This window comes from Camelus bactrianus, chromosome 4, assembly GCF_048773025.1.
Source record: "Camelus bactrianus isolate YW-2024 breed Bactrian camel chromosome 4, ASM4877302v1, whole genome shotgun sequence".
In the NCBI taxonomy this organism is placed as follows: domain Eukaryota; kingdom Metazoa; phylum Chordata; class Mammalia; order Artiodactyla; family Camelidae; genus Camelus; species Camelus bactrianus.
Genome location: NC_133542.1, coordinates 67,206,237 through 67,223,458, shown reverse-complemented (window position 1 = coordinate 67,223,458; position 17,222 = coordinate 67,206,237). Strand labels below are relative to the sequence as shown.

The 17,222-nt window shown below is 40.5% G+C and overlaps 1 protein-coding gene across 5 annotated transcripts in view; it reads left to right on the top strand.

The window, feature by feature from the left end:
* The window catches only part of STRBP (spermatid perinuclear RNA binding protein), a 112,429-nt gene that overhangs the window by 92,508 nt on the left and 2,699 nt on the right, over positions 1 to 17,222 (top strand). For 2 of the 5 annotated variants that reach the window (XM_074362183.1, XM_074362186.1), the window contains 6 exons: positions 2,317 to 2,475; positions 5,512 to 5,646; positions 5,849 to 5,989; positions 8,626 to 8,749; positions 12,971 to 13,015; positions 15,558 to 16,186. In XM_074362183.1, coding sequence (XP_074218284.1) covers positions 2,317 to 2,475; positions 5,512 to 5,646; positions 5,849 to 5,989; positions 8,626 to 8,749; positions 12,971 to 13,015; positions 15,558 to 15,634 — 681 coding nt within the window. In that variant the 3' untranslated portion in view covers positions 15,635 to 16,186. Of the gene's footprint in view, positions 1 to 2,316; positions 2,476 to 5,511; positions 5,647 to 5,848; positions 5,990 to 8,625; positions 8,750 to 12,970; positions 13,016 to 15,557; positions 16,187 to 17,222 lie in introns of those variants that run through there. The other 3 variants (XR_012506542.1, XM_074362184.1, XM_074362185.1) reach the window with 2 other exon arrangements.

Here is a 17,222-nt window from a genome sequence, read left to right as displayed (position 1 = left end):
ATGAAAAGAATCTTCATCATTGTGGGGAAAGGCCAGCTGAAGGGGACAGGGATGAAGTCCCCCTGCAGAGGTTCTGGAGCCATCAGCTCTCTGCCATGTGGAAGCCACAAATATGACTGTGTTGAGTGGAGAGCCATGGAGTGGGGTGTGTTCTCACTGTTGGCCCCTAGTCTTTGAGGGTATCAACTCTCTCAGCCTCAACCCCGTTCACAGGAGAAAATGCCATGGTTACCCTGGATTTTTCAGTCACCTTGTATTTTCAGGAATCATCTTGTGATTTTTTTCAGCTCAGTTTATTAGGTTTGATTTGTTTGCCAGACATTTGAAACTCACTTTTCTTTGGTAAACCAGTTTTGAACTTAATACTGATTCCAAACAAACTAGAGGTCTGAAAGCCCCATACTTTTTCTTTTGTAGCATATGCTAGTTAATAATCTTAGAATATGTGTTCATAGAAAAATGACTTAATTTGAAATTTTTTTGTTGTGCTGTATTGCAAGTACTTGTAACATCCCTTGATATTATCCATCAGTTATATAAACTATAAATGTATTAAAATATGTTGCTACAATAATAAGTGAATCTAACGTGTGAGGAAAGGGCAGAGAAATTGTGTTCAGTAATTCACATTAGACTGATTTAACTGTATATTAAATTGCGAAAAGCTGTATGTCTTTAGTTTTTATTGAAGTAAACAAATTAAATTTCTCTGGGACTCTTGGCTTTTGACTTGCAGCCTATGTTAGGTGGTGTTCATTTCAGACTGATAACTTCGAATTTTCAGAGATGAGATTTCTCAGGGAGAACATATTGGCAGTAGTCAGGCACTGGGGACAGTGTTTTCTTTACAAATATTGACGAGGATATAACCAAGTGACATTAGTGTACTTAGTGTAAAGTGCTACCTGAGTCCTTTTAGAACTTAAGATGTTAAAAAAAAAGTGTTCTTGGCTTTACTCCTAATGAATACAAGGAACATATTACGGTTTGAAATGTTGATCAGAATGCCAAGTTCTCCATATGAACTGAGTGTATTAATTTCAAGTTGTCTTAGTACAGAGTCCTACTTCTGCCCATTTTTTGTCCAGAGTGGGTACTGTTTTATTTATATTGGCAGAATCCTTTATACAAGATGCCATTATTTATAAAGGCTGGGCTGTCTAGCTTCTCATTTGTGTGGCTATCATAACAGTTTTTTTAGATACCTATTAGGTATAGTTGAAATTATAAAGAAATATGTTATTGCTTTTACACTCCAGCAACTTAAAACATTATTCAAAAGCTGAGGGGTCTTTAGGAACCTAGCTCTGTATGTTCTCATACAGACCTTTACATCAGTAACTAACAATGCAATAGCAACCTGATTGAAAGAAGCTTATACAAATGCTAGCGAACATATTCTTTTGTAAATATCTAAAAAGCACTTTAACCTGGAAGGAGGTATTAAAAGGCATGCAAACACACATGTGCGCACACAATGTTCTGATAAACTGTATTTCAAAAAAGATGGGAAAATCCAGGCATGAATGGAAATATAAGAAGAGTGAACATTGGGGGAAGCCATAAAGTAACCAGGCCTTGAGAGGCAGGGATGGAGATACAAGCCTAAAATTGTTCCTGGTTCACTTAGTAGTAGAGAATAAACCTAAGAGACTGAATCTTTTCTCTCAGGTTTCGATTATGGTTTAAGTTGAGAGCCAAAGAGGTTGATAGTGAAAAGCTTCAGGTATAATTTTGTGATTAACATGCAAATTGGCTCCAAGGTAAAGAAAACTTGATTTCTTGATTTCCTTTCTCTGCTAACTTCCCCTATTGGATTGAATCACCAAACTTAGAGGTCAGCTAGTCAGTCTTCCTATTTTGCAGATTGGAAAACTGAGGACCAGAGGAGAAATAAAGGATTAGACCAAATAAAGGATAGAGGCCTTTTCCTTTCTAGCTCAATGTACTTTTCACAGTGTGCTATTTTACTTTCCCTTCACCTCATTGATTGAACTTGGCTATGCTGTTTTTCTCTACCTCTCACCTCCAGATTAAATGAACCAGGAGTAGCCTCAGGTTTGCATTTCCATCATCCTTTATATGTATGTAAACCTAATTACTCTGAGGAGGTTTTCCCCTTTTTCCATGGTGACACCCTAGTAGGTGAAACATTTTTAATCAAGGATTTGTAGATGTAGCACCATCTTGGCTTTTCCTGCACAGAGTTTTGTGGATTGAATTGTTGTGGGTTTGAAACTTTGTTCTCAGTATTTCGTCTGCTTTCTGTGGTCTCTAGTGTTTGAATAAAACTGAATCTTAATGTAATTTGTGTAGGTATTGCAGGCAATGGGATACCCAACAGGCTTCGATGCAGATATTGAATGTATGAGTTCCGATGAAAAATCAGATAATGAAGGCAAAAATGAAACAGTGTCTTCAAACTCAAGCAATAATACTGGAAATTCTACAACTGAAACCTCCAGTACCTTAGAGGTATACTTACATATTTTTTTCTTTAGGGAAAAAAATGTATGTTCATTGTAGAGAATTTGAGTGGTATGGAGAAGTATAAATGAGAAAAGCAAAAGCACATACAAATGTATGTATTTCAGAGGCAGCCATTATTAATATTTTGGTTTATTTTGATCCAGCCTTTTTCTACAAATATTTTTATGAAGGCACTCACATTTTCATGCAGTTTTACATCTTGTTTTTTTTTTTTTTTCACTTAACTCTAAAAATATCTGTAAACATAACTATACTGCACAACTTGTGGATGTACCCTAATTTAACTAGCATTTATCTTTTGCTGGCCGTAGAAGTTGCTTCCAGCACTTCACAATTACAATATATCGAGAGTGTTAACAATAAATGAAGAGTGAAAAACAAAAAACTCTTAACGGGAAATTTAGGATTAATTGTGCTAAACTATAGGGGTCAGTGGGGTCATCACTGAGTTGGTGCAGCCCTGAGGAGGGCATAGCCTAGTATGTTCCTCAGACTAAGTCTTAACCTATGACTTACTGTCACAGATAACAGAATAGGACAAAAATCCAAGTGCCAATATACACAGCTTATTTGGGAATTCATGGGGCCTTTGCTTCTTGTAGCGTTTTACGTAAGGAAAATTGGTTTAAAGAAACAGCAAGAGCTTACATTAAATTTAAAAATATTTTTTGTTATTTGTAATAATGAATATTTATCAAAGACTTAGTGGCGTATAATTTTTTGAATCTGTGAACCCCTCTTAGTACCTGCCCCACTGCTGGATGCTGCAGAAATTGTGTACAGAGTCTCAAGATGCTCTCGGGATAGAGGGGCAAAAGACATGCTCATAACTAATTATGATGTAATGTGATAAGCACCGTGATTACAAAATGAATGTAATATGTAAAATCTCAAAGGAGGACATGATTATGAAATGTACACATGTGTAAAATCAAAGGTAGTAAAATGTGAGCTTGGTTTAAGGTGATGAGTAGGATTTTTCTATGTGGGGAAGAGGCAGAAAGAAAGCATTCTGGGCCAAGGACTAGGAGGTATATTATCTGGAGTCATGAAAGTAAAGATTTGTGAAGTACCAGGTGGGCCGATACGGAGGAGACTGATGGAGGCTGAGGCCTGTGAAAGCTGTGCTTGACTCTTCGTGTGATGTTGTGGAGGAAAGAAGTGGCCCTAGATTTGGAGAGGATCAGTCATTCATAAGTGGTGGTCTCGGGCAGGGCGAGATGTTTTGCTGGCAATGTTATAAATACTAAAAGAGAAAGAGCTCATTAATTATGAGGCTCAGACTGTTAAGTTCAGAGGGAATTAGGAAAGGAGAGAGCAGTGTGGGCTGCATTAATAGCAGCTGTAAGAGTATATGGAGGTTCTGATCATGAATACGTCTATGCTTTATTTCCATATAGTGTAGTAATGGGGAGGGGAGAAAGCTCTTATTATTCATTTAAAATAGTAGTAACTGATTAGAAATGCAAATATTTTTGTCTTGACTCATTTTTATAATAGTTATTTCAGATCTGGAAAGCAGAGAGTAATTATCATAGAATAGTTTCAGAAGTTACTCACCTTTTAAAGATGGAGACCAGAAATTTGCCTTGATATTTAAAAAATGTGGTTTCTGAAAACTCTTCAGGAAGTGATGTTTATTGCAGGAGACCCAGGAATGTTTTTTTTAAACTTGTCTTTAAAAATTGTCCAGTGTTTCACTTCTGTAGCATCAACCACTTATTAAATCAGCATAGAGAACTTTAAGAAAATCTTGCTGTCTTTGGGTTTAGATACATAAAGATTCTGTTATACATAATAATTCATCTCTTTGTTTAGCATGTCTTGAACTATTACTGTGGCAGAATTATATACGTGATCTTTAACTCAAAAAGTGCTCAGTCCTTGGGGCTCTCTAAAATTACAGTTTTGTGGTATTTTGTGGTTTTATTTTTGGTGCTATCCTCTCTCTTCATTTGTACCTTCATAGTCTTACATGAATTACTTCTCTTCCTCGCCTCTAGTCTTACCCCTCCTCATGTCAGTTCTTCTTAGACCGTTTCCCTCCCTAATCTAATCATGAATGTTCCCAGATTAAATCTCTCAGTGGCTCCTTGTTGTCTATCATAAAGCCAATGCTCATTTGCATGACATTTGAAGTTCTTTATGGTTTGGCTCAGTCTAGGGTGTTTCTAATCTGGTCCTGCCTTCCTCTCCTCCTCCCTTGTACAGCCAAACGGAACTTCCTGCTGTTTCCTGAAGAGTTGTTCTTTCCTTCTCTTGGCCCTTTGCATGACTGTTTCTTCCATCCAGAATGTCCTTCTCCATCATTTCCTCCTTGTCATGGTCTGGTCCTTTTAAGGTTAGGTTTGCATGTCACTTCAGGAAAACTATCCTGTTTGCCCTAGAAAATGATTCTTGTACTGTTTCCATAGCATACATCTGCTCTGTAATATACATTGTTTTACAGTGATTGTAATGTCGTCCTGCTACACAGGGAGTGACTGCTTTTATTATTTTTAAATTTCAGAATTCAGAGCCTACTGTTTTTATCATAGGTGCCCTTAAATCTCTTGAGAGAGACTGAGAGGTGTGTAGGAACGCTTTCTTTGCATCTCCCAAATTGGGATTATTTCTTCCTACTAAAGATGAAAACCAGTGAAAGCTCAGAAGTCGTGAGAATCTCAGCTATTCTGTCTACATTGCTGGTTGTTTAGAGTGTTGTTCTTAGACTGTGAGCACCCAGATCAGACCCTGGAGTGCCACGTGATGGCAGGGCCATCCTGCTCTTGAATTCTGATCTGTTGAGGCAGCTCTGCTTCAAAGGCAGGCTGGCCAGATGCCTGACTGTGGTGTTTACTGCTTGTAGAGTTTCCATACTACAGATACTTTGTCATTCGTATATAGAAGTGATCATGTGTCCTAGCTCCTAAATGCTTTAAAATACAACTTTTGAGCTTCTTTTTCAGCAGAGACACAGTATAATTGTATTAATAAGAAATTTAATACTCTAAAATCTTACTTGATTGAACCTCCTTTTAGGTAAGAACTCAGGGCCCTATCCTCACAGCAAGTGGCAAAAATCCTGTAATGGAGCTCAATGAAAAAAGAAGAGGTCTTAAGTACGAACTCATCTCGGAGACCGGTGGAAGCCATGACAAACGCTTTGTGATGGAGGTGTGTACCTAGATGCGAGCCAACCTCACCTTCCCCTCAAAGACAGAGGATATCCTGAGCTTATATGTAAAAAAGTTGTAGACTGAGTCAGTTCTTGTGGCACTTTGTGACTTTTGGTGTTTTCTGTGTTATGATACATTTAAATTAAAATGTCATAGAGGAATTGCATGGGATAATCGCAGAGTGTTGTTCTTGATTTTAGGTAGAAGTAGATGGACAGAAGTTCAGAGGTGCAGGTCCAAATAAGAAAGTGGCAAAGGCAAGTGCAGCTTTAGCTGCCCTGGAGAAGCTGTTTTCTGGACCCAATGCAGCAAATAATAAGAAAAAGAAGATTATCCCTCAGGTATGAGTTAAGCATTAAACCTTTGAAAGACATCCTGTCTTTGTGCCACTTCAGCTTTTTCTGAAGTTGCTTCTCTTTCTTGGAGTTGACAGCCTTTTCTTTAGGTTAGATCATGAATAATAGAAATATGATTAGTGGTTCCCTGTTTTGTGGTCTTTCTAGGCAAATTATATATTAAAAAGAGACTACTAGCATTATTTGGGGGCTTTAGGTCACTGGTGACGAGGTAGAGCATCGAAGGGCTGGGATTTTAATGAGACATTAGCACTTGCTTAGTTTACGGAAGCTGCCAAGAGTATTTGGGACTTACTCTCATCAGAGGCTGCAGATGCTCTCCCACTTCCTTTCCAGCTTTGTCCTTTTGCATTATTTATTTTGGGTTTTCCTTTGAGGGCGGTACAGTAGAACTTGACCCTGTGCTGCTTCTGTTCATTACTGATACTGGGAATGTCAGAGCTGAAGGCCCAAGATTGTAGTAGAAAAGGTAGCCTCCTAATTACATGCTTTCGAATAACAGATTCTTCCACCCATTCGTTGATGTATTCAGAAATATTTTCTAGATATATACCATATGCACGATTGTGAGGAGAGAAGAGATACGTAAGGAAGTATAAGACACAGTCCCTCCCTCGAGTACTGCTGCAGTGAGTCTGAGGGTCTTGTGGGACAGCAACAAGTCCAGTAAAAATGTTTATACTAATGGAAGGAAGCTTAGATTATTTAAGATTCTGTGTTAAAGTTTGTTTCTTTTACACATGCAAAGTCCATTATAAGAGGACAGAATAGATCTCATTTTACAGATGAAAGAACGAGACCTGAGCACAGTAAGTTACTGCATGTAGTAACATAGCTAACTGATGGTAAAGTTTCCCTTGAAAACCTCGTTCTTCTCCTTCCAAAGACCATGGGCATTCTCCTACTGCATGTTATATCTGCCTTAGAAATTTGTTTTGTGTTCATTTAAACTTCTTGTATTTACTTTAATAAACACTGCATATAGTCTAGGATTCAAAATATAAACAAGGAAAACTAACTTACTGAGATGAAATACAAAGAAAGCATTTAAATTGCAGTGGTATACATGTAGAGAGAGGATAAATGGGCTTTCGTTTCCTAAAATCTAGAATATATTCTAAATGAGTAGAAAGATAATTGCTACCTTGTTTGTTTTGGTGTGTTTTTCTCATGGGCTGCATCTTGTATCTTGGTCAGTTAACTTCAGTGTTTAAAAAGCCTCTGTGCTGATACTGACTAGATAGTTCGGTTTGGTTCTAGGAGACACGAGCTTGATTTGTGTGGAGTCACTCTGCCGCCAGATTGTTGCTTCCTGACTACATTTGACTAAGCTGTGTTTAAAAAAAAAAGATGTTTGCATAAAGTTCACTCATTTTTAGAAATTTTCCATACTAGAAGCTATAAAACTCACATGTTCAATGTGCTTGACAGCCAAGAAGCAGTCTATTTTGGATGCGTGGGTTGGATTTTTTTCAGCCCAAAATTAAAATGGCTGTGCTCTGTGCATGATCCAGCCGACCTTGAGACTGCCTTGTGTCCGGTCGCCCTAGCAGTGGGGGCTGTCCTCGGAGGAGAGATGCCAGTTTCTGTGTGAGTGATAATGTGTGTGCGCTCTGACTGTGTAGGCTGACTTCATCATGTAATGATTTTGAGGCTTTGCACCTCCTTCCCCTGCAGCTTGGTTATAGCAGGGAATATTAATAGTTTCTTGAGTTTACTGAGCTTGAGTTTTGGTTATATCTTTATATTAAAAAATAAATACAATATTTAATTTGACATTAGATATTCTTTTATTTTCTTGAAATTTCACTTTTGGAAAGGAGTGTTTTAGCAGCCCTGTATACTGTTGCTCCTTATCTGTTCTACTTTTGAGAGTTTTCTATCTCTCCTCTTAGTTGCTCTTTCTGCTGTAAAGTAAGGAAAATAAAGAGGGTGTCATAATCCTCATTGTACAATTAGTGGGGAGGCTCTCATAGAGAGTAGTGACTTCACTAGAGTCCCGTGGCATTTCAGAGCAAGAAGGGACGTTAGAGGTGATTGAGGTGGGCGCGCGCGCGCGCACGCACGCATGCACACACGCAGCAGCAGCAGCAGCAGCAGGCTCAGAGGAGTCACGTGACCTTCCTGAGGTCTCGGCTGCTTAGAGCAGGAACTTGCATCTCATCTTGCATCTTTGGTCTTCCTGTCTTAGTTCCTTTTTTTTGTTTTTTTACCCACTTGGGTTCACAGCTAATTCTAGGTGGTTTGTTGTATTTTTTGTCTATCAATGGAGAATTCAGTGGATTTTGAACCTAGGTATCAAGTGTCTAATTTAGTCAGGCCTAAAATGACTTTGGATGTATGTCATTTGACTGCTGAAATTTGTGCGTAGAAAATAAACTCTTCCTGGGTAACCCTCAAGTGAAAAGAATTTATTTGCCTACTTCTGCGTGCCAGCATATTCTCCAGAACAACTCTGTAAGGTAGACATCACTTTCACTTTGCAGATGATAAACTGAAGATTCAAGGTCGTAGACTGCTTGTCTCATGTACAGGCTCAGGTTTCTCACAGACGTTGTACGTTACAGAATTGATGAGATGATCTTATTTCTCTCAGTAATGAAATGTGTTACTTTTAACAGGCAAAGGGTGTTGTGAATACAGCTGTGTCCGCAGCAGTCCAAGCTGTTCGGGGCAGAGGGAGAGGAACTCTGACAAGAGGAGCTTTTGTTGGGGCCACAGCGGCTCCGGGCTACATAGCTCCAGGTATAGTACGCTCTGTGAGACGCCTGCCTTCTCTTCTGGGCCGGAGTTTGGAGATCAGCTTCTCCTGTATTTTCCAGGGTTATACAGGGTTTCTGGACACATAATACGGCTGTAAGATGAGTGTGCACAGAAATTCAAAAGAAGAAAGTCTACAAAATGTCATAGGTTTTCTCCTGGAATCTGCTGAGTGACTAGGGGCTTTCAGGAGGGAGGTGACGAATAAGGAGTGTTACACTTGGTTGAAGGGACATATTTTGACAATGAGGAAGTTAAAAGATACTCCACAGATTAGGGAATTTGGACATCTGAGCAGGTGTATTTAGTGGGGTCAGAGATGACAGGTTGGGTTTAACAGGTGGTAAAAATGACTGATAAGAGGCAGTTTGATGGGGGTAAAGCCTGACAACGTTGACATTTCTTTAACTCATGTTTGAGAATCACCAAAGGCTATAGAAGTACAAAAGAGAAAAGGGGGAACTTACTTATCCAGAGCTTAGTATACATCAGATACTTTCATATAAATGATTTTACTGAATTATTTTTAATCTTCATGGTGTTTCCTGAAGTAGAAATTATCTCCATTTCCCAGGTGAGGCAACTAAAGTCTAGGGAGGGAAGGCAGATAGCTCGGTGTGAGACGTCATGGAGATGGAGGAGCAGGGCTGTGAGCACCGGCATCTCCGGCTGCAGCGCTGATGCTCCCTCCGGTGCCCCACGTGGCTGAGGGGCTGGGAAGGGTGCCGTCTCTGCTTCTCTCTGAGCCTCACGCTGTTCGGCTGAGGCTGCACTGCTGTCTTGTTACAGTCCAGTTCCCTGTGATGCTGACAGTGTGGAACTTTGAACTTGACAAGTAAACTGCTTGTAATTGGTAAGATGAAATTGTCATAAGGACCGGGTCTTACCCTGTCATTAGTTTTGTGTAACGCTTTTAGAAGTTCAGTTAAATTGTGGGTTTTTTCTAGAAAGAATTAGAATAGGCTGTTTGGGAAGTTCTGTGGATGATGTGGCTTTGGAAGTAAGCTTCTAGAGGTTGATTCCAGTAGGGGCACCGCTCAAAGATGTGTCATATAAAGAATATACTTGGTCATTCAAATACTGTGTGCCTGCTTCGACACACCAGACGTGGGTTTTATTCTCCTGTGGTGTGTGGTCTAAAGGTGAGACATACTGATGAATACTCAAAATTATAGACTGAGGTCATGTGACAGAGGCGAAGGGCATGATGCCATGAGAGAACGTAGCTGAGAAACCTGGTCTAGTCTAGTGTTGGGGACTGGAAGGCTTCCCTGAAGGCCGGACAAGAGCTGAGCTTTAAGGAATGAACAGGAGTTAACTCAGAGAAGGTCGGGATGGAAGAGTGTTGCACTCAGAGGGAAGAGCATGTCGGAGCCCTGTGGTGCTGGTGGTGGGGAGCGTGGCTCATTCGGAGAATCAGAGGAAGGACAGTATGTCCGTAGTGTAGAGAGCACTGTGTGTGTGTGTGTGTGTGTGTGTGTGTGTGTGTGGAGTGGGGCGGGGAGGAGTGCAGGGTGATTTGAGCTAAAGCTGGGTGCTCAGTCCCAGTCCTGGAGGCCACGGTTTGGATTTTGGTCTTAGAACTTCAGTGCAGTGGGAAATTGTGCAGGATTCTATGAGAAGTGACAAAATCAGTCCCTATTTGTGTAGATCCCTCTCTATAGTGTGGTGAATAGATTGCAGGGACAGAAGTCGGCATGACAAGATAAATTACAAGGTTTTTGTAAACCCAGCCCAGACAAAATGCAGTGGCGGGATCTCCAGTGGCTGTAGAGAAGTAGATGGGTGGTGAGAAGTGAACAGGTGAAAGGAAAACTTCAGAAGCAAAACTGATGTGTTTAATGTGGAGAATGAAAAAGCGTGAGGTTTCAAGTGTGTCTGCTAGGATCTTTAGCCGGAGGAAGTAGATTGGATGGTTTTAAGGAGACAGAATGCTGAAAGATGAGCGGTAGGGGGACAGAGGGAGGGGAGGTTACTTCCAGTATGATACAGTTTATGTGTCCAAAATGAAGACACTGTTTCTAGGGAAATTTAATATTCTTTGCCTTATTTAATGTCTTATTAGAGGAAGCAGCTTCCATTAAACAGTAGCAGGCAGGTTACTGAGGTGAACTCTCTTCCTTTGATGATGTGCTTGTCCAGTTGTGTCTGGCTGCTGGGCCTTGAATGTTTCCCTTGCGCTTGGTGGTCAGTGGCCATCGCATCGGCTAGTGGCGGTGATGGTGAGAGGAACCCTGACGTTTGACTTTTTGCTCTGTAGTAGCTTCTCTCTCATGTCATCACACTGACCTCTGGGAAAGGCCTGTCTCCTGAAACTTTTTAAAAAGGAAATTCTCTTCTCTCCTGGTGAGGATTCAGAGTCGGTCAGTTTAGATTATGAGCAGGTTATATGCCATTTGCAGAGTGTATTTCATGCAGCAGGGACTGTGGTAAGTACTTTTACATGTATCACTTAATTATGTTTGTCTGCCAACTCAATTACTGCAGAAGACGGTGAGGCTCAGAGGGGTTAAATGGCAGGCAGGTGTGACTCAAAGTCATCTTGCTAGTGGGAGGTGAAGTCAGGATTAGAACCCCAGTGGCCTGATTAGTGGCCAACTTAGTAGGTGTAGTTTCATCTCTTTAAGGATGTTTTGGTGAAACACTTGAAACTGTAGGCTTAGCAAGCAAGCTGCCTTTTCCTGGAATAAATTTGATGATATTTGGTATTTCTTTTTTAGACATTAGTTTCTCTTTTGGCCTCTGATACTTTTCCTACTGCTTATTTCAGCTGCCTTGTTCCCTCTTGAAATATGATTTAGGGAGCACTAAAGACTTAAGTTGTACTACCCACAGATTTAAATGACTGAAGTATAGACTAAAAAGTGAAAAAAATTGGTATCTTAGAAAATGTTTTCAGTCAGTAAGAGCTGTTTACTTATTCAACATACAGTTGAGTGTTTTATCTCAAACAAGAGATTTGGAACTGGGCATTCAAAGATGACTGAGACCAAGAGTCTGCCCCGGCGAATGCTTGAGGTCACGTGGGGTAGGAACAGACGCTTGAGTGAGCACTGTGTGATGATGCAGGCTAACGCAGGGTGGGCGGAGGGGTGAAGAGCAGAACTGGGGGACTTTACAGAAGACGTGGTGTCTAGACAGTGAGTTGCAGTTGGTCAGTTAGAGAACGGGGTTGGGGGAAGAAGCCCCTAGCAGCAGAAGTGATAGAAGAAGGGACTGGAAAGTAAACAAGCTTGATTTTGTTTGGGCGCCGTGTGAAGAGCCCACGTAGATTTTATGCCCTTGTTCTATTTTAGAAACCAGTTTTTCCTACAGATTTACCCAAGTGATTTAGTATTTATATTTTTTAAAGTCATTTTACTGAAAGATTAGAGATTGTCATTTCTATTAACGTAGTATTTCTAATCCCGACAACACTGTCAGGCAGCTTGGAATTGTCTCTGTCTTACAGATGAAAGTGGCAGCTCCTAAGTTATGCGTCTAAGGAAGTGTGAGAAACTAGTGCCAGAACCACGTGGTTCAAAAGCTTCTGGGTTCTGTGTACTTGTTTTATTGACCATATGAGCCTTTCTCATAGGCACCAGATCTAATGTCAGTTTTGCCGACACTGAGAGACCCTGTGCTGGGGCCTGGGATTCTAATGTCAAGGAGACGTGGTCCTTGCCCCTTGAGTCACAGCTCGGCCCGTGTGCTGTCTGCAGTGGCAGTTAAGGCTCCAGCTTGCTGGGCCACTGCTTTTTTAAAAAGAGACTTGGAAAGTTCTGTTTTCCAACTTTGAGAAATTGGTAATTTGAGTGGTTCTAAGTATTTTGTTTAAAAAATTATATTTAATGAGTGGTTACTATATGCTAGACATTCTGCTAGATTCAGGTGATGCAAAGATGTCTAAGTCTTGGGTCTCTGCCATTCTAGTGGGGAACACAGACAAGGAGGTGATAATTATAATAGTGTGATAAGTGTAGTGAGAAAGAAACAGGCTGTTCTGGTAGGTCAGCAGCGCCTGGGAGGCCATGGCAGAAAGCCTCCACTTAACACAGGCATGGAGGGATCAGTAGACTGGGGCCATTCTGGGAAGGGTTCTCATTCAGCCAAAATCTGGATGAAGTCCTCAGGGCCCAAGGTGCGGGCAAGGGGGTGCTTGTGAACTGGGCCAGTGCTGACTGCCCTCTGCCCAGAACTGATCTGCATTCTTCTTCTTTGCACTAGGCTATGGGACACCCTATGGCTACAGCACAGCAGCCCCTGCCTATGGTATGTACACCATCTTACTGATTTCTTCTCGTAGCAACTCTGTCGGAGCAGTCCAAAGCACAGTTTGCATCTAGGGTTTCTTTAAGTGAATTGGAGGATCTCAGACCTGTTCATTCTAGTGACCCAACTTAATTTCCCTTTGAAAATGCCACAACCTTGTGGTTCTTGGTTTGGTTGGAGTTGCTCTTCTCTCTGCTTTGCCTGACTGAAGGACTGCTTGTTCTAATTGCCTGTTTCTGACCATATTGAAATTAAATATTTTAAGTAGTTCTTCTTACAGCCAACTTACACTCCATTCAAAGGCTACTGAAGGGCCATACCCTGTTTCTAGCTTGGCTGCTGCCAGTTACATAGCTGCATTTAAGATTCTAGTTTGACCCTGTGTGCACTGTGGGTGGTTTGAGTTAGGGATAGGAAATGCTAACTTCAGATTTGTAGCTATCATCCTTTTTCATAAATTTTGCTTTAGAGTTGGAGTAAACAGCTCCTAGGGGGGTGTCACCAGCAGTGTCACTCAGGTGCTTACTGCAGAAAGTCTCTAATATGTGCAAGAAAATCATAGGAATATCTTCTCTCTTTCCAAAAGTGAAAAACAAAGGCAAATGCAGAAGTGAACCCCGTGGCCCTTTGGGTAACTTTTGAATGAGGTTTATGTGCAATGGAGGCAGTAGGTTTGGAGTCAGTGATATGCTCTCTCAGACATTTTTCCAAACCCGAGTGCTACATGTTATAGAATCAGCCACCTGCAGGACGTTTGTCATTGAGAGAAAACAGAGAGCAAGTGTGTGTGCGTATGTGAGAGCGTGTGAGCGTGAGCGAGCCTGTGCGCACGGGAATGTCTGCGCAGCAGTGCGACCCGGGCCGGGTGCGCACGCGCTTGGGAGGGAAGACCTTGGCTGTCCTGCTGCCTGTGGCTTTGGTCCTTCACACGAGCCTCAGGGCTGTTATCATGCTGTTCCTCTTCATGCATCTGCGTTTCCATTTTTGTTTGGATGAAAATTATGGGTCTTTAAAACACTGATAAATTGAAGCTTCATCTGATTTCATAATTGTAGAAAGTGAACAGTTTGACCACTTTCCCCATTAAAATAGACAGTTTAGGTCCTGGAAAGATGTGGAGAGCTGTAAGGGTCAAACATTTCGGTTGCTTGTTCTCTGAGGCAGAGTCCAGAGTTGCATGCTTACCTGACTGTCTCCTCTGGACACTCAGGTTGGGTCCGCATATTCTTAGATAATGGGGTGGTTAGGACCTGGGGACTCATTCAAGAATATGCTATCGATCACTTAGAATTTCCTCTAAATTCAAACTCTGTAGCTCTGTTTGATTTGGCCATTTGTTTTTATCATTCACTGAACTTCTGGATATCCTGACCGCCTGCCTCATCCTTACTGTGAATTAAGTCTGGTCAGTTTATCCAAATACATTTTGACTTACTAGACTCATCGCAATATGTCTTGTGTGAGCACCAGAGCATCTGCCTCCTAGGGCAGGTCCGTAAGTCTGTGTCTTTCTTTTAGACACAGTTTAAGTCCCATGTTCTTTAGTACAGGTTTGCTAGAGCTTAATTTTTCCCTTTAAAACACTCGTATATTTAGTCTTGAAGCTACAGTCAGGATTTTCGTCAGTCTTTTAAAGTGTTCTCTCTTTTTTCCTCCCTTTCCTCTAACATACTTTCACCCTGTGGCCTCTGAGCCCCCTCTTCAGAAGGCTCTCCTCTCTTCCATGTGCCATATAACTGACTTCCAAAGCTGGTGAAATTTAATGCCCCCATTTTTCACATAAAAGATTTGGTTTTTAAATGTTACTGTGATGCCAACCTACTAAAACGATGCTTTATTTTGGCTGTAAGGTAAATATGTCTTTTGGCCTTTGTAAAGCTGTTGCATGTGGGGTAATTTCCCTCTGATCATCTGGTGCTCTCGAATACCTGCTGTTGCTGCTTTGTGATTTCTCCATAGGTTAAACATTAGAACAGAAATAAGAAGCAGATTTCAAATCTTGCTCGAGTGTGCAGAAGTTTGTGAGGCCACAAGAACTCATTAATTACAAAATCAAGAAAGTGATTAATCTTTCCAGATTTGCCATGCCAATATTGGTGATAGCCATTAAGATAGACAGCTGGTCCCCACTCCAGTTGGAGCTGTCTTTCTGGGAAGTTGAGGCCTGCAGGGAAAGCTGTGCTATGAATCTTGACAATCCCTGTTTCTCCAGTAATATGTGATGTGCCAAACTGAGAGTCACTTGAGAATTTTAATCAATGGCATTGCTTTTGAGCTTTAGAATTCAAGGCAGCTCATTCAAATGAAACTGCTTTCTGAATATCATTCTTCCTATGATGTAGCCATCTGAATTTTTAATTTTTTGTGGAAAATATTATCAGAATACTAAGAGTAATTTCATAGTTTGTGGGCCTCTTCCAAAATGGTACATGTTGACTGACTAATCTGGAAAAGGTTAACTGTAAGATTTTTTTTTTAACCTGAAAATTTTTATTGGATTATTAAACTTATTTGGAGTCCTCTCCGTTTCTTTTCTCTGTAGGTTTACCCAAGAGAATGGTTCTGTTACCCGTTATGAAATTCCCAACATATCCTGTTCCCCACTACTCATTCTTTTAGCAAATGACAGAAGCTAATTCCAATTGAACAACAATACAGTACATAAGAATGTTAGAGAAAAAGCCTTTTTATCCTGCTTTCTTTGAACACATACTTGATCAAAGTTATTTGTAAAGAACATCTTTCCTACTTTTTGATTTTAACAAATGCAAATTTAGTTCTCTAAAACTTGAAAACAAACAAAAAAAAAGAAACTAGTTCTGTGAAACGGTACCTCATTTCCGGAAAATAACTTATACCAGCCCTTCTGTTCTAAGAAAATAAATCTAGCAGTTCAGAGTTTATGAGGAGTATCAGATTATGTAATATTAAATTTGTGAAGGATGTATAGAGTCAAACACTGATCACAAATAAACTGCTTTGTTGTAACACAGAGTACTGCCTGGTTCCTGATGCAGTCACTGATGCTAAGCTGATTGATATGTATCTGCCCCAGGGCACTTTAATTCGGGCTGTAGTTATTTTTTTTAATACAATAGACACTTTTCATTTAAACCTTAACTTTGTAAATATTGAAGTGTATAATTAAAGCCAATAAAATATGGGTTTGAATATTGTTTTAGCTTATTATTTTTGATATGTTTTGGTATCAAATTATAAAGAATTGAAAACTAATAATAACTTAGCCCTAGAAACCCATTCATTTGTAAGCAAACTGCTAAAACAAAGCAAAGGCGATTGTTAGTCTGAGCCAGTCTACTTCCTTTGTAAGCCCTTTGCACTCCTGCTATCTGAGGGTATCCCCGTGATAAAGGTATATTCTGTTGTCCGAGCATTGCTTATTCAAATGATGGCACTACCCAGAGATGGGGAAGGAGGAATGTGATTATTTTAGTTTCCGAATTTCCAAGTTTAAAAAAAATAATAATAAATTAATCAATCAATCACCCTCTCTTGTTCTTGTGGCCTTCTTCACTCTGTAAGATACTGTGTTCACTCCCTGGCTTTTTTCATGTAGACAGAAGATTAGTGATTTTTCTGGGATTCATTGAAGGGTCTCTTATCCTCTTCAATTACATCAGAATCTAAAGCAGCAACAGGGTCCCCATAAAAACTTGCTCTTCGATTGTCCCAGTTCTTGTTGAGTGCTGCTGTGAAAAGTGACAGGTTTCAGCCATGGGTCAGCATTTATTTTTAAGACACCTGATGAAGCTGGTGAAAAATGATCAGTCGGTAACATTGTGCTGTTCTGTGAAGGGTGCAGACCTAAGTCCCACGTGCATTCTCACCTTGTTTGGAAAGCCGATGATGTTACTAGAAGGTAATGGTTTCATTAAGGTACTCACCCCCATGAAGGCAGCAGTGCGGTCCCAGGTCGATATTTATAAGTTGCTGTGTCTCAAAAACGTCCATTTTTAGTATGAATTAGCTTTCCTCTTCTTTTTTCAATTCTGTTTTTTGGAGCTGAACAGTGCCCATCGTTGAGAATGGGCTTCACAAAACACAGCAAACTGTACCAGACTTCTGTGGGACCACCAAATGAGGACGAAATGGGCAATTTAAAACAAATGTTAGTGTTACTTCTCAGATACATGTATTTTGCACGATGGCTTGTTTGTTACTTCTGCTCCTTGACCTTTTGTCTTTA